This window comes from Dysidea avara, chromosome 3 (genome assembly GCF_963678975.1).
Source record: "Dysidea avara chromosome 3, odDysAvar1.4, whole genome shotgun sequence".
In the NCBI taxonomy this organism is placed as follows: domain Eukaryota; kingdom Metazoa; phylum Porifera; class Demospongiae; order Dictyoceratida; family Dysideidae; genus Dysidea; species Dysidea avara.
The window spans coordinates 26,101,636-26,117,219 of NC_089274.1; the positions used below are offsets into that span (position 1 = coordinate 26,101,636).

A 15,584-nucleotide genomic window follows, 5' to 3' on the forward strand; every position below is an offset into this window, starting at 1 on the left:
GTCAATGATAAAGGGCCAAGATTATTGTAAATTAGTTGCCAGTATATATTAACATTCATTTCTTGGCCTCACCAGATATTAGCTCCTTTAGTTGCCAGTTGCTTTTAGTTTCGTGGAAACATCTTTTTGTATAGCCAAGCTGTTTTTGTATGGGGCATATAGCTATTACCGCATTGTATCATAAATCAGATATCACTGGCTTTTCTAGGGGACATAACATGTGGCACACAATTCATCAATAAGACTGTCTTATAGGGCTCTAAAACAACAATTCAGATATTAAAGTAAAACGGTCTTTATAAAGAGGTGGTCTTTTTAAAGAGGTGATCACTAATTGAAATTACCTAAGTACCATTCCATTCCACCATTCCATTCCACTGAATCCAGACACCCGTCTGAGTGTTTTCTTGTTTTTAACACTGGATTATGTACTAAGACTATTCTGTAAAAGTGATTTCCATCACATCTACAATGATTTTTAACCGCACCATTGTGGGAGGCAGCCATCAATTTAGGGGGAACTACTAAACAGTATGGTATATTGTTTGATAACAACAAAAACTATCGACAAATGTAATTAGTTCTCTTTAAAAACATGTGTATCCAATTCACTGATAAATAGATGAAACTAGTCTCAAATTCAATCTCAAAGTCTTCCATTTTTAAAAAAGATTCCTTAGGGTGCATGCCTCTAGACTAAGAATGGGTAATAATCATGATTATTTTGTTGGCAATAATTGACATCGTCTAATTTTCATCAGCTAGTGATAATCAAAATTGGTAATTATCGCATAATAATTGAGGAGTTTTCAAAAAGAATAATTCAATATTTTAGTGTTTTTTATTACAGTGGTTAAGTGGACAATAATGATGATAATGGCTCATGACAATTATCATATCGCAGAAATGTCAATACCATCCATCCCTACTCCAGACCTCTATATAGAAGACTTTGTGCTTCACATTGTGGGGATGTGCTTTGCACACCAACTCAGCCTTATGGCCATGCAATTTTACTTACTTTTGATGTCCGAGTAATAATATTTTCTCTTATATTGTGCTACTGTACTCTGTAAATGATAGCAGAGTTGCTTTCAAAGCTGCTTCACTACATGCTCTCTAGTATAAGATGTTCACAGACCACTATTACACTTAAGTTGCTTCTTAAAGCCAATAGTCTCATGTATAATTCCAAAGACCCTGCGAGAGTGGCATCATCACAAGCATTGCTTTGCTCTGCATTGTAAAGGATATATCCTAATACATATTTGAATTGGCCAAGAAACAAGTGTGGGCTAGCTCCATCCACTGGATCCCTACTTAATTGCAGTGGAACACTCAGTTATCCAAACTCCTTGGGACCAGGGGTGGCCCATAAGTCTGAAAAGTTCATATATCTCTGAAATGGTATATAAATAAAAAGAACATTTTAAAAATTTCAGTTATTATCAACTACCCTAATAGAACAGCCACTGCTCTAATGGAGCAGTTACTTCTGTAGTTGAGTTAACCAAGAATCCAGATAAATTAGGTCTGGATAACTGAGGTTCCACTGTAATTTTTTGTTATAGCAAACATGTGACTGTTTTATTAGAATATTGAACATGGCTGTTGTATTAGGGTGACTGCTTTATTAGAGTATTTCAAGACAGCTGATATTTTCAAGGGTGCGGCCATCCTTTTCACTGTGCTACAAGTAAGAGGTGTGGTTGATATGATTAGCACAGCTAGATCATTAGGGTTGGTCTGGCAGGCAGGGCCTCATGCTGTTTAAGCTTTCCCAAATTTCAATGCACAACTTGGTTAACTTTTAGAATGTTGGTTGCCACCTTTACTCGTGCATAGGTGTACACATGACTAGTTTTTTGGGATTTGTCAGAACAACTTTGTTACCAAAAATATGCCAGATCAAGTGCAGTTGAAAGTGACAAGCCGTGCGCATACAGTCTGGCCACATGAGACTAGTATTATGTATATATTATCTGATTAGAGTACAGCACATAATTATGTAGATGTAACTAATTTATTAAGAAGCCAGCCTATATGTTTCATTAGAGAATGGGTAGCAAAGTACATATGTATTACTGTATCATAAAATCAGTTCAGCATTGGCTGTCTTAATGTTATTCATCTTGCAGAATTTGACTTTTGACTGAATAAATGTGCTATAAATTTCTGTCCATGCATTTTTGATGACACAGGTCTGGAAAGTCAAGTGCCATTTTTGTTGAATACATGGTTGAACTGTAATTGTCATTATTAGCTTTCGTAACATTTGCTATGATAGTTTTATTACTGTTACATTGTTACCTTTCATTATCAACTGTTGCATAAGGTCTTTGAAGAATAGATCGACTTGACATGCTTGCATAAGTTAGAGTATTGCACAGTACGCTAAGTTGAGCTGTGATATTGAGTTTAAGACAGCTGTTTCATGGGTAGAATGTGCAAGTGTTGAATAAAACTGGTGACAAGCTCAAGTGTACTGCATGCAATAAATTTCAGTTCACAAGTGAAATTTTAGCAGTAGTTAGGTGGATATCATAACTAGTACCAATTCAATCCACACTGAATATAGCAAGTAGGCCTATTGATTGAACTGTCCAATAAAAATATTATGCACAATTTCAAATGCAGTACGGTAGTACTGTATAGTAGGGATCCCCCCAGAATGACACGTGTCCCACAAAATTGCCGCCCATAAAAACCTTCATAGAAATGATGCACCTTTGTAGAAGATAATTTAGTGTTACTAACAGGCAGGTAAGCAAACTAAAAATCGAATTTAGACATTTTAAAAAAGATTGGTATTTGTTGATTTTAATGCTATATCTGGTGATGGGTTAGCTACCTGTGTCAGTCACAAGCATGCAGTCTTACCTGAAATATCTAAGTAGAACTGATGCAAAGTGTTGTTTAGAGACACAGTAAATTACCAATACTTGTATAGTTTCTCAGCAAAAATGTACCAGACTGAATTTTTAGATACAGGTGTCGGAAAAGTATATAGTCTGACCACACGAGACTAAGTAGCTATCAGAGTTGCAACAATATGGTAGTTGGGTGTTTTGATATGTGTTCTCCATTGCATCACTATACAGCGACATATCAGAAGATACAAAGTGGAACTGCTAAATAATCATTTAAATATTAAAACCGGCACCTACAACATACAATAATTTGATTCATAAGAATGTTGACCATTAAAATGTAGTACACTTCTCATACATCATGATACACGTTATTTAGCTAATTTCTTCACCAGACATATTTACTAAGTTTTCTTGTACTTGTGGTATCAAGTATAATATTACTCATGTATACATTTTACAGGCCTTTATGGGTCTCAGGAAAATCTCTTACATTTTGCTTTGAGACGACGATATGAAGCTTCAGCCACTCACTTAGTTAATGCTTATCTCCAAAGCTATGAATATGTTTTGTTTGAAAGGGCAAGAAATGGGGACACAGTTGCTGACTTAGCCAAAAAGTCTGAGTTAAAAACACTGGAGAGTTCTATCCGGCAGAAAATGGTTAGTTCATCCTTGTACACAAATTGTCTTGCATTCATTTGCATTTTTTTTGTTTGCTCAAAATAGGCAGCACTTAAGCCATATGAAGGTTAGCAAAATCCTTTTTTCTATTGAAAAGGTTTTATACATATGTGTAACTCTTTTATAGTTGTGAGTTTGCCACCAACGCCGAAGGTATGTATATTAGAATAAGTTGTATAACCATTACAATTTGAATATTTTATGCAGCGAGAGAATAAAGAAAAACCTACACCTGATTCAACACAAGAGCCATCAGATTACCAGCCCTTAGTTGTACGTATTGCATAATCTAAAATTTTATATTAGAGTGATTAATTGTCTCTATAAAATGTTTAGTTCCAATCTCCAATAGCAACTGCTTCAGTATCATCTTCAGTAAGTAATGATAACATGTTTTGTGGCTTTTTTGTAAACATCATGTTTACTTTTAGGAGAGAAACTATTTAGAGGATGATCAAGCAGAGTTCATACAAACACTAAAACGGTCCACTATCAACCTGGCCACAGTGATAAAAGATTACAATCCTGATGGCAAGGATGGATGTATACCATTGCGGGTCAGTGATAGGAGGGTGGTTATCTTACAAGAGTAGTCCTACAGCTACGTACCTTCTAATAACACTTGAAAAAAAACCCTGTTGTTGACCAAAGTTAATACCAGCAGTCCCACTAGTTATTGACAAATGTTCACTAACCTCACTATGAGTGTTGAAATTACTGACCTGGAAATAAACTGGATAAAAGAGGTGTGCATCAAGAGCTACATTTTGGGCTTGCATGATATTGGCCGAGTTAGCCATCATATGCAAGTATTGCTATGCCATGGCTGTAAGTCTACAGACAGCAACTTGCAATGGCAAACACAGATTGCACAACATGATTTGAAAACTGCATGCTCCCACTCTGGCTTGAATTAAATTTCTATTTCTCCAAGCTAATGCTTATTCCATAAGCTCCACTTTTACATGAGAGGTGCTTGTAATCAGCCAAAAGGGCTGCAGCACTAGTTTCCTTGTTGTCATCAGTAGTGACTCTTTGTAACTTCTATATAATGAACTTCGTGGTCTGGTGGTCTACCAAGAAACAATAACCATTGAATCATGTTATCTCATAATAATTTTAAAGCAATCACTCCTACAATGAATCTGGTTATAAAAGACTAAGTGGTCACAACTACATGGTCTTTTTATAGTTGATGTACTTCATGTTATATACCAAGTAGCCTTTCACGCCTGTTGACTTTACTAGTTGTCTTCACTTAGTTGACTTTACATATCTTATAAGGCAGCTAGCTATGGTTTATGTATCTTGATAATATATAATTAGATCTGATTAATAATTGAGTTAGCTTGTCAGCAAAGTGGCTACCCTGTGCAGTCCAAATGTCTGCTCAATTAAAAAAATATTGAGTATGTGGTTAATTGCTTTTCTACTAAGTCACACACTGTGTATGTAGATTGCTTTGCACATAAGAAGTTGTATGATTGCAGTTGCCAAGCAACCCAATAGATACTTGTAACATGTTGTGCTGATGTAAACAATTAAAAGGTTTTTCACCAACCACTTGATTACTTCCTCTTTTATTCATAATATATGAGTATCAAACATGTGTGACTTCCTCTTGTAATCAAAAATATCTTCCTGTGTGTTTCTTTCATGCAGAAAGGAGAGTTGGTACATATTATGCAGTATAATGACAGCGGATGGTGCTTTGGTGTAGCCACTGATAAATACGGATTTTTTCCTACATACATAGTGAGTTCCTTGAATGCAAGCTGTATGCTATTACCATGTGTGCAATTTAGATAAAGGAAAGTGATGATATGGTTACTGCTAATGGACTTGATGCTGTTAAACATGATAATTGTGCTGATGTTTTTACAAAGCTTGATCAAGCCACACCCATTTCTCCAGCGTATAAAGATGTCAAGAAGTCCATTATGATACTGGACGAGATAAGTGCAACTGGGATTCCCAGTATCGATTCACTTAAAACCAGAAGCCAGTACCGTGCGAAGCTTTTAGAATATTATCAAGTAGCTTATTTGTCTTCCGTGAGTGGTCCCAAAGTTGAATTAACGGTGAGAAATTTTCAGCACAAATGCATACATATATTTACAATGTATACTAATAATTAGTGATTATAATAGTTGTACATATTTGTATGTACATTTATAGATTTTATCTTCCATGCAGGCTGGTGAAACAGTTGATGTCCTTGAAGAAGTTGACACAAATTGGTGTCGGTCTATCTACAAAAGTTTCATTTGTCTTTTGCCTAAGGCCATTTTATCAAAGATACCAACTGCTGTGAATGGCAGATTGGATTCAACAGAAGATGATGCAGAAGATGCATACGAGATGATGAATCTTAACAATAATAATGTGGTAATTCATAGGGATGCAAAGAAGAAGGGCAAGAGTGTGAAGGGAAAAAAGCCAGCAGAGGTATGTGTGCGGTGATACGTATATGGTCATACCTGTTTGTAAAGTTGTCGCTCAGGTGAGTGAGGTCCGACCAACCCATTTTCAGCTAATCTGTTAAGACAGTGTTTTCATCATTTATGCTTATATGACTTTTGTCGACAAAATGCAGTGAAATATTTTTAAATTTAATCTCTTCTGTTTGCTGGCTTACTGACACATTTTCAGGAGAAACTATCTGAGCAACAACGTTTCAGAAGTATGGCCAGTGCTCAGCTATCAGTGCACATACGATGTTTTAAAACCCATAATGATAATAAGTAGTGCAGGATATTAATGAATGCTATTCGCTGTCTGCATGTGTGCATGTTTACATGCATCAACTCTATAATGTCTTATTAATTGGTATCTACTCTTTTCTGCTTGTAGGCTCCATCAGACACTCCACCTGTTAAAGTGAAACATGACAGTCCAGTTGTACAACAAAAAACACCCACCACAACACCCAGTTCTAGTCCAGCAACGATAAAGCCTGTGAGAAAGGCTCCACCACCTCCAATACTTGGCAACAAAACTCCACAAGCTTCAACTCATGGTGCAAGTGGTGACCACAAACAAGTCTTGTCTCCAGCTACTGTCACAGAAGTCAAACCAATTGTTACCTCAGCATCTGAAACACAGCTACACCAGCAACAAGAACAAAAGCAACAGCAGCAGCAACAGCAACATGGTAGGATTCAGCATCAGTCACCACAGGAAGAGGATAGGATTCAAACCCAGCCACCACTACTACAACAACAACAGCAGCAGCAGCCCATTACTGTCAAACATTTAAGCAAATCATCAAGTTGTGGTGAAATAGTCAAATCCCAAGGTAGGAGGGTTCCACCACCTCCTCCAGTCCGAGATTCCTCCCTCTCTAATGAGCCCTATGATGAACAGAGTGATGACAAAGGTTCCACTGGCCAGGAGCCAAGGCAGGGTAGAGTGAGCAAGCCTGTACCCAAGAGGAGAACAAAATCAGTTCACCATTAGCTATGTACTTGACCCCCATTTGTAATTATGTCATAATTGTGGTACGTATTAATTTTTGTTTTTAATTTTTTTGGTTTCGATATGGTATTAAATGCTGAAGTTTGTTGACTTCTCGTGTAAATAATCGAGTAAAGCAACTGTTTGTTGAGCTATTTTGTGTGCGGTTTAGCTGTTTATCGCGACATTTTAAACATGAGCGAAGTCGATGAGAATGAATGGCCGATACTTTACCCTAAGGCGTTTCTGATCGAGGTACAAGCAGTAACAGTGTACATATACTGACTTGTGTGTGCATTTCGTGTAGTGCTACGAGAGCTATGAGGTGCGATTTCAACCAGGACTGCTTCCTCCGCCGCCACAAGAAGTCGCTTTGGTGTACGACTTCGAAGGTGCTGGTATTGAGATCAACAACAACTCTCGTAGTCGAGTTATGGCATACAGAGTTGAAGAGGATAAACTACGTGTTGTCGCATCACCAAGTAAGATAGCTACATGGGTCAAAAGAAATTAGATTTGTGTTAAAGGGTTGGGCTACAAAGTTGTGTGGTTTCAAATGTCCGGCAACATCGTGGCCAGTCTATACGTCACCAAACAAATCAATGACATGTATTACTTGAGTCAGTAATTCTATGAGAATTTTAATTATGAGCTACACCTATTAATACACTAGACCATTGACTCTCCTAAAGATGGTATATGTGTCCTCTCATGCATAGTGATCCAGTACAAAATTCTTTTGCAGAACTTTTTGCTTTTAAGCCACTCCAAATAAACTCTCTGTTTCCCGTCCACCACCTACATCTCTTTACTGTCAGCACTAAAATCTTCCATTATTTCGTATTCTTCCATGTTATTCATGCATACTGATCTTGTAAGGGTGTCAGCTGACGTCAGTGTGCTATCAAGTCGGCACAAAGTCACTTTTATGCTATTCCTGCAACCAAGAGTAACGTAAGTCGCCAATTATCGGCACCATTTCATCACGCAATTGTAATTCCTTAATTCAATGGCATATTAACTTCCGGTTTGAACCATTTAACAGAGCAATCCTTCGTCTCTTAGCACACCAAAATTTAATTATCTCACGTGAGTGAACGTCTTGTTATGAGAAAAATTGCAATGTCTATCGTGTGCCAATTATCGGCATGGGGTACCTATTATCGGCAACTGTACTTTCCTGATTGACCAATTATCAGCACAATGTGCAATTTTGTGTGTAACTTCATGATGGCTTGTCAGTTCTTTGTGAAATTTTTATGGGAGGTGCAGTCCTTGGATAACTCCGTTTCGCAGAAGTTTTACGAAGATGAGGCCAGCCGTTCCAGAGATATTCAGGTTAGACGTAAAAGCATACTGGTTTCCAATACAAAATTATTTTACGCAATTCCATGCTTAACCAGAATGGCTTGTATAGCGCTTTAACAGCAATAATCACTGAATGAAAATGATTCTAAGAAACGCTTTAGAGGATATAACAGCCCATTGTGGAACTTGGTAGCCTCCATATGTCCTGTAGCCTCTGTAGTTTACAAGTGCCGATAATTTGTACCTGCCGATAATTGGCGACTTACGCTATAAATACATTATTTACTCTTGCTGCAACTTAAGGTACAAACTTGACCATGTGTTCATGTAGCTTGCTACGGTTTTACCAAGCGAATAATAACTGATAATCTCATAATGAAATAATGGAAATGGACCGCCTCCTCCGTCCACTTGCAAATATACCTGGGTACAGCACGGGAAACAGAGAATATATTTGGAGTGGCCTTAGTTACTCCATGAATATGAACAAAGAGTTGAAGACTGTGCAATTTTGGCACTTCAGTTGTCCCACTGTAGTTACATGCAGCTATGACCATGCTCAAATCAATGACTGATATTATTATTGTAGTTATGAAGTATACAATTATAATTATTTTTCAAGTGAAGCTAGCAACAAGATGACTACATATACATGTGTGTGCTATCATAGGAGGAAGAATGGGGGATTAATTTCCTTGCAGAAATCTCAGTGTCATTTAAACATGTCAGGATGTTAAGGTTTATAATTACCAGTGACAACGTATGACACAAACAAACAAAAATGTTACCCATTAATTACCCACAGTTACAAGTAACCCAGTGATTCCATGGAATTAATAATGTGAAATTAAACCAGTTCACAATCTGTACTCATGCATAGCTATGCACACATATATGATGTCTAGAGATTTATTGAATGTTGACTACTACCGTATAGTAGAAAACTTTAGTGATATAAAACATTGAGGAACTTGATGAATTCATCCAGCCATTGTGTATGGTGACACATGATGAAGCACGGCAATTCATCAATTTTTTTTACCAATTAGGTTTTGTCAAAGTTTACCACTTAAGTTTCCCACAATACGGTACTGGGACATAGACAATATTCCATCAATAAGGGATAGAAATTGTTACTGAGAGAATTATTCTAAGCTGAATGATGATGATGATATTGATATTAAGTGTTTGACAACTAATCAACCAAGCATCAACCACATTAAATATCCCACTGAATGCATTTGCTTTCTAAAATTAGACTAGCAGAGACTGTACCTTCTAACATATGGAGAACTTGATTTTAATCATCCAAAGTCCATACCATTTCAATGCTCATGTGTTTGTATACAATCATAAAACACATCACTATGGCCTGTGTAGTGTACTTAATGATAGCTCTATTGATAGTGGGTCATCATTGTCTGCTTCATGTTTGTTTGTGCATATGCTCAATACTGTACAATGTTTTGATTACTGTGTATCCTATTGAAAGGGGAAGGAAGGGGATCGACAATTCAAATTGATCAGTGGTATAATTTTTTATTGTAGGAATCCCCAAACCATGTACCATACGTGTGACTGTTGAGGCATCTGGTATGTCTGAACCACAATGGTTTAGTCTGCAGTTCTACTCACCGATGGAATATATCTATCACAAGATGAGACATAATCCTCATCACAGTATGTGTATCTGTGTGCATGCATACATGCACATGTATTCACTGTTTAGTGTGCATGAATGTTCATATGCATACATGTATGCATTCTGCCACATGTACGTGCATGCGTGCATGTGATACATTATGTCAAGATATCATTTATGGTTCCTATAGGGACACCAATTTCCATTTCCAAGTCCATTGCTGGACCATTGTTTTCAGCATCATTAGCATATGTCAGTGGTGGAGGTACTCCTGAAAATTTAGGCCCTATTGTGTATGATTTGAAGCAGCAGGCTGGAGTACAGGCAGCACCAGGTTCAATGGTGGCATCTGTTGTGTTAGGTGAGTACCATGAATATTGTATCATATCTGTGTACAACCTGATGAATTTAGCTTATATGGCATGTTTTGTACCAGTGTGGTTAATAGTGTATGTATGCTTGCCATATATGGTGCAGTATTGCAGTAACTACATAGTCTCCTAATGTTTTCTCTAAAGTTTAGTTAGCTATAAGCAATCTTTCCTGCCATATTTTATGCTAGGCTATATAATTCATTCAGACCACATGCAGTTCTGGAAATTACGCTTTCACACATATACTGAGTGTCCAGTTTATCTTAGTGGTAACCAAAGCACTGATATTTCAGTGAAGCTCTAATGTTGATAAACATCATCAATTGCCGTTGTTAAGAGTAGCACATGGCTACTGCAAAATCTGTGGCTACTTAGGTTACTGCCACCTATCGTGGGAATAATCCTGTGTATGTTATAATTCTTAAATACACATCAATGCATAACAACAAGGACACATGTGTTTACATGTTAGGAAGTTTCAGTACTTGGAAACATTTGTTATTCTCTATTAACTATTGTACTCTTCAAAAGTATTTTGTTTTCTATTGACTATACCTTTTGAAAGTGTACAAGTGTAGCTATAGCTACTGTGTGTAGCCTTGTATGTATTATATTTCAAAAAGGATGAGAACGTCCTCAGCAAACATGTATAGCATTTTAGAAAGCAAGCTATAGTGTTGCTACACCTATATGATCACAGATAGGGACCAAATTCTTGTAATAGTTGTTTCTCAGTTGACATGGTGATCTAATACTTAATGTGGTTTGTTATCAATTCCTGTTTTCTTAATGTGGTTTAGTTCCTGAGTAAGCTATCCTTTTTTTTTTTTTTGAAAGTTCCTCCCATATGCAACAGTTTGTAGAAGCAATTCCCCTGACTTGTTTCCTGTATGTGGCTAGCATCTAGGTATTCCAATCTTATAAACCATCATACTAACAGACCAATGAGTCCTGCAGACCTTCAGCACTTGTGCTTAGTAAATACAAAGTTGTGATCACAATATGATGATCAAGCATGATTACATGTTCTGATTAGATCATCATAATTAAGAATTAAGTAGTATCATAAACATTGTGATATGCAATAGAAGAAAATATTAATTTATACAACTGTGATTAGCACTGTGTTAAAAATTACTAATAGTGTCTCATGGGAACAAAGTAGTATAAGAAATTTTCCACTCGTATAGTGATATATGTATCAGGCTTGTCACAAGTGTTATTTATGCTATAATAGGAGATGACAGTGCAGAAACGTTTGAAAAATTTACTGTGAAAGCCAACTGGGTTGCACTGAGGCAACAACTTCTTCATCAATACCATGTACCTGGACAATCAACAACTTCTAATAAAACTGATGATGTTGGCGAAGTATGTAATTGTTTACTTTGAGTGCATTGCTGTGTGAAGCTATGTAGGTAGGAATAGTTGTCCAATTCAAATATGTAGCTGCAGTTACCATTTGTGTCCAGATATTACTAAACCAGTCCAAGTTGTACATCATGCAAAATCAAATTAACATCACCAGTGGGTAGATACTCAGCATTACTCAAACTACTTGAGGGTGGTTTTAAGAGCCTGGGTGGTTTGGCATGCTTGAATGGAAATTTCTGGGCTTGGTAAGGATTTAGCTTGACGAGAACCAGTATTGCATTGGCGGGATGGCCTGTTACAGTTGGCCAAATGTTTTCAGTGTTGATTTTACTCCGTTTTGGCCACTAAGGAGTCAGCACCACCCTGTAACCTCATGTCTTGTGGTCCTGTACTATTTTGAAGTGTATTTTCTGCCCACCTTACCGCTCCCCACCCTCCACCCTTTTGTGAGTACTCGTAATACTACACTCATCCAACAAATTGGTGCATATCTGGTATAAATTTTATACATGTGCATTGTGCACATTACCCTTGACAATTTGTAATGTCTTGAATTCATTTATTTTGAAACTACTGATGTGCAATTTAGACAGGTTTTCCAATTTCAGTCTTATTTGTGAACAGCAATAATACAATTGTGTGTATTTTTAGAAACTAGAAGGCTGTAATGTGATTCCTGATGCTTTTATTGAGAGCTTAAAGGAGCAGGCTCTATTTAAGGCAATAGCCACCACTGATTACTGTCACAGTGGTAAACCAAACTGGTTAAATCTTCAGGTACGTAACTAGTTGGATACTGTGTATTATGTAGTTCCCTTACGTACAGTATACACTATATCATATCATGTGTATATGGTTGTAGCTTTTTTACTGTATTTTATAAAAGTAATGAGAGCCCATGTGTAGTATAAACGTGATTGCCTTTTAGGTTCAACACACTTAAATTCCATATTTATCTGTATTAAAGCAACGGTTCAATTACACACATGACTAAGCTCTTATGTAACATGTGCAATCTAGGGTGTGGTGCTCTATAAAATCACATGCTCGCAATAAGATTTTTTGAGGGTAAAAATTTCTGCACTCTATGCTATATAGGAAATTTTTAAAGTGTTAATGCAAAGGAATCATACTGGAAGATTATTATTATTATTATTATCATAATGTAAGTTACTAGCTAAAAGTACACTACATACTTGTGCCATAGTGCTTAGAGATTGTTTTGCAATGGAACACTCGATACTTTTTGTCCTCACTTTTTCCCGTGAAATCTGAAGCCGTAGCAACTTTTCACAAGACAACACTTTAGATTGCACATGGTCTAAACTATACTTGCATGTTGTGAATAAATATGGATATACGTGTTTCATTGTTGCCAGTGAAGATTCCATACTGTAAGTCAATAATGTAAGTACTTTAGCACCACTTTACCTCATTTAAATGCTGAAAATAAATGCCGGAAGACACCCCCTAGTGCTGTATTTTTTGTACACACAAGCATAGGCAGTGCTTTAAGTGTTATATTGTACTTCCTGGTCTCTTGCTTGGAGCATTCATCTTGGGTCCCCGTACCACTTTAATGTTTGGTGATCAGACTATCAGTAAGTGTCCATGTAGAACCAACTGGTAGGAATAGTCTGGCTAGTTTTAGCAATGTACTATGTCATGCACTTGATCAAAGAGTACAGCTATGTAGCTAATTGGTACTGTACTCGTCGGGATTTTGATCCTCCCACACAAAGTACAATATAACACTTAGAATACTGCCCATGTTTGTTTGTACAAAAATATAGTACTTGGGGGTTATTTCGAGACTTGTGCTGTATTGGTCTCTCAACGCACACCCCATACTGTATTTTTGTACATGTGCATGACGTTGCTTTATGTACTTAAAGTAGGAAGTACATTAAACCACTCAAGTGTATTGCTATTGATCTATTCAGTCTAGCAGTACTACACATTTTTGGAAATTGCTCGGTATCTGGTTATGAGTTGTTTGTGATAATTTATATTTTATAGAAAGGTGACGAAGTGTATGTGGTCGACTGTGCACAAGGTGACAGATGGTATGGTATATCATCCAATACTCATGGCTACTTCTTACCTGCCCATGTTGTTAAAGCTGATAAGGTCATAATGGTATGTGCTGATTGTTCTAATAGACATAAGCACGTTACGTAACAGTGTATATAATTTTACTTGGTTCATAACTGTTACTGGTTTATAAAGGAGGTCGATATTAACTGTATTATTTCTTATTACTCATTTATAGTACAACAATGACACCCGCAAAGTCAGTCAAATTTCAGTTGATGATGGGTTCCATTCCAGAACTGTAAGCAATGCGTCACAAACATCAACCCTCCGAATAAGTACAGTAAGTTACACATATAACCATTATGCAGTTATTTCACTAATCCTATGTAGTTTGCATAGGTCTTTGATTGCAACTAGTAAAACATTTACTCATAGTTGTAGTTATATATGTGTATATGTGATTTCAAATTCCTTTATATTTACAGGGAAATGATACATATGTAACAATGCAGTCAGTGCTGGAAGCACTTGGTACCAACCTTGTCACCTCTCCAAAGAGTAAAACTCCACCACTATCATCATCATCACTAATAACTACTTCACCATCACTCACAGATGTTGCTAATACACCTACTAAAGATCACTTTTATGATACCATTCCCTTATTTGATACATCACAGACAGACGATTCCTCCACAACACAACCACCCACTCAGCTAGTGTCATCGCCATCTGGTTATGCTGACAATTACATTTATGACACTGTTCCTTTAAGGAACCGACTACAGCCGGCTGCAGGTGACGGGGAGTCTCATTATGCTGTCCCTAGACTGTTGAGTAATTCACCAGCTGTGTCTCCTCGTACCAGGAGAAGAGGCTCACAACCTATTACCCAACACCACACAGTTCAATCACCATCGCTGGATCAGAGACATTCTCATTATGATGTTCCCAGGCCAGCCAGTCGTAGTAGTATATCACCACCACAGTCATCACCAGTTCAAGGGTCACCATCAAATAAACACCGGTCACACTATGATGTCCCAATCCCAACAAACAGCACTTGTGTCTCCCCACCTCAATCATCACCGACCCAGTCACCATCATGGTCTTCTTCTCCAGTGAATGAACCCCGACCACATTATGATGTGCCTTCTAGACCAGTTCCAGCCAGTAGACGACCACCAAGTCAAGTCACACAACAGCACGTTCCTACAACTGTGGTTACCACCCAGGAATCATCACCTGTACAAATGAGAAGGAGTTCTTCAGATTCAACTGTCCTGGACACTGTCCCTCAAGTTACCCCTCCTCCTGTTAGGCCAAGGCCATCACCAAATGCTTCAAGGCACACAATTGACCGAACCAGTGGGTTAAGCATGAACAATCTTGTGTCAGAGCTTAAGGCAAGAACATCAACAATGTCAACTGGTAAACCAAATAGTTAAACAAGTTGCACACATAAGGTAATTAAAGTCATACAGATGATATGTATCGCATGCTGCAATTCTTAGCTAATCATGAATTGTATTTATATATTTTTAAGCATTTTTGTTGAATGAAAATGTAGCTCAACAAAGTGAAGCAATAGAGGTATAGTCACTGTAGAGCCATCTGTCCATTACCGAAGTATACAGCTAGCTATAACACTTATAGAAAAAAAAGCTGCATGTATGAACCATGCATGATAGTCATGAGTTCAGTTATGAGCCTAAAAATAAACTGCAATGTAAGGACCAAGTGTATTCAATATCCTGGCAGGTTATATAGCTAAGTGTGCCCATGAGTTGGTGCTGCAGGTGTAAGGAATAGTGTTATATTTGGTGACTGTTTTAATGG

General features: G+C 37.3%; 2 protein-coding genes across 2 annotated transcripts in view; both read left to right on the plus strand.

Moving 5' to 3' along the window:
- LOC136250499 (uncharacterized) overlaps window positions 1–7,121 on the plus strand; it is a 13,333-nt gene extending 6,212 nt beyond the window's left edge. Inside the window, exons 5-14 of the mRNA XM_066042711.1 lie at window positions 3,334–3,533; window positions 3,600–3,621; window positions 3,682–3,707; window positions 3,762–3,827; window positions 3,891–3,929; window positions 3,986–4,111; window positions 5,217–5,309; window positions 5,360–5,635; window positions 5,751–6,002; window positions 6,408–7,121. Of these exons, the coding sequence (XP_065898783.1) occupies window positions 3,334–3,533; window positions 3,600–3,621; window positions 3,682–3,707; window positions 3,762–3,827; window positions 3,891–3,929; window positions 3,986–4,111; window positions 5,217–5,309; window positions 5,360–5,635; window positions 5,751–6,002; window positions 6,408–7,013 (1,706 nt within the window). The 3' untranslated portion in view covers window positions 7,014–7,121. The remainder of the gene's footprint in view (window positions 1–3,333; window positions 3,534–3,599; window positions 3,622–3,681; window positions 3,708–3,761; window positions 3,828–3,890; window positions 3,930–3,985; window positions 4,112–5,216; window positions 5,310–5,359; window positions 5,636–5,750; window positions 6,003–6,407) is intronic.
- Window positions 7,071–15,329, plus strand: LOC136250503 (mucin-2-like). Its single transcript, XM_066042720.1, has 9 exons — window positions 7,071–7,265; window positions 7,318–7,492; window positions 9,867–9,998; window positions 10,151–10,321; window positions 11,572–11,705; window positions 12,360–12,485; window positions 13,728–13,847; window positions 13,981–14,085; window positions 14,231–15,329. Exons 1-9 carry the CDS (start codon window positions 7,206–7,208, stop codon window positions 15,191–15,193), a joined length of 1,986 nt encoding a protein of 661 aa, XP_065898792.1. The 5' UTR covers window positions 7,071–7,205; the 3' UTR covers window positions 15,194–15,329.
- The last annotated feature ends 255 nt before the right edge of the window (window positions 15,330–15,584 follow it).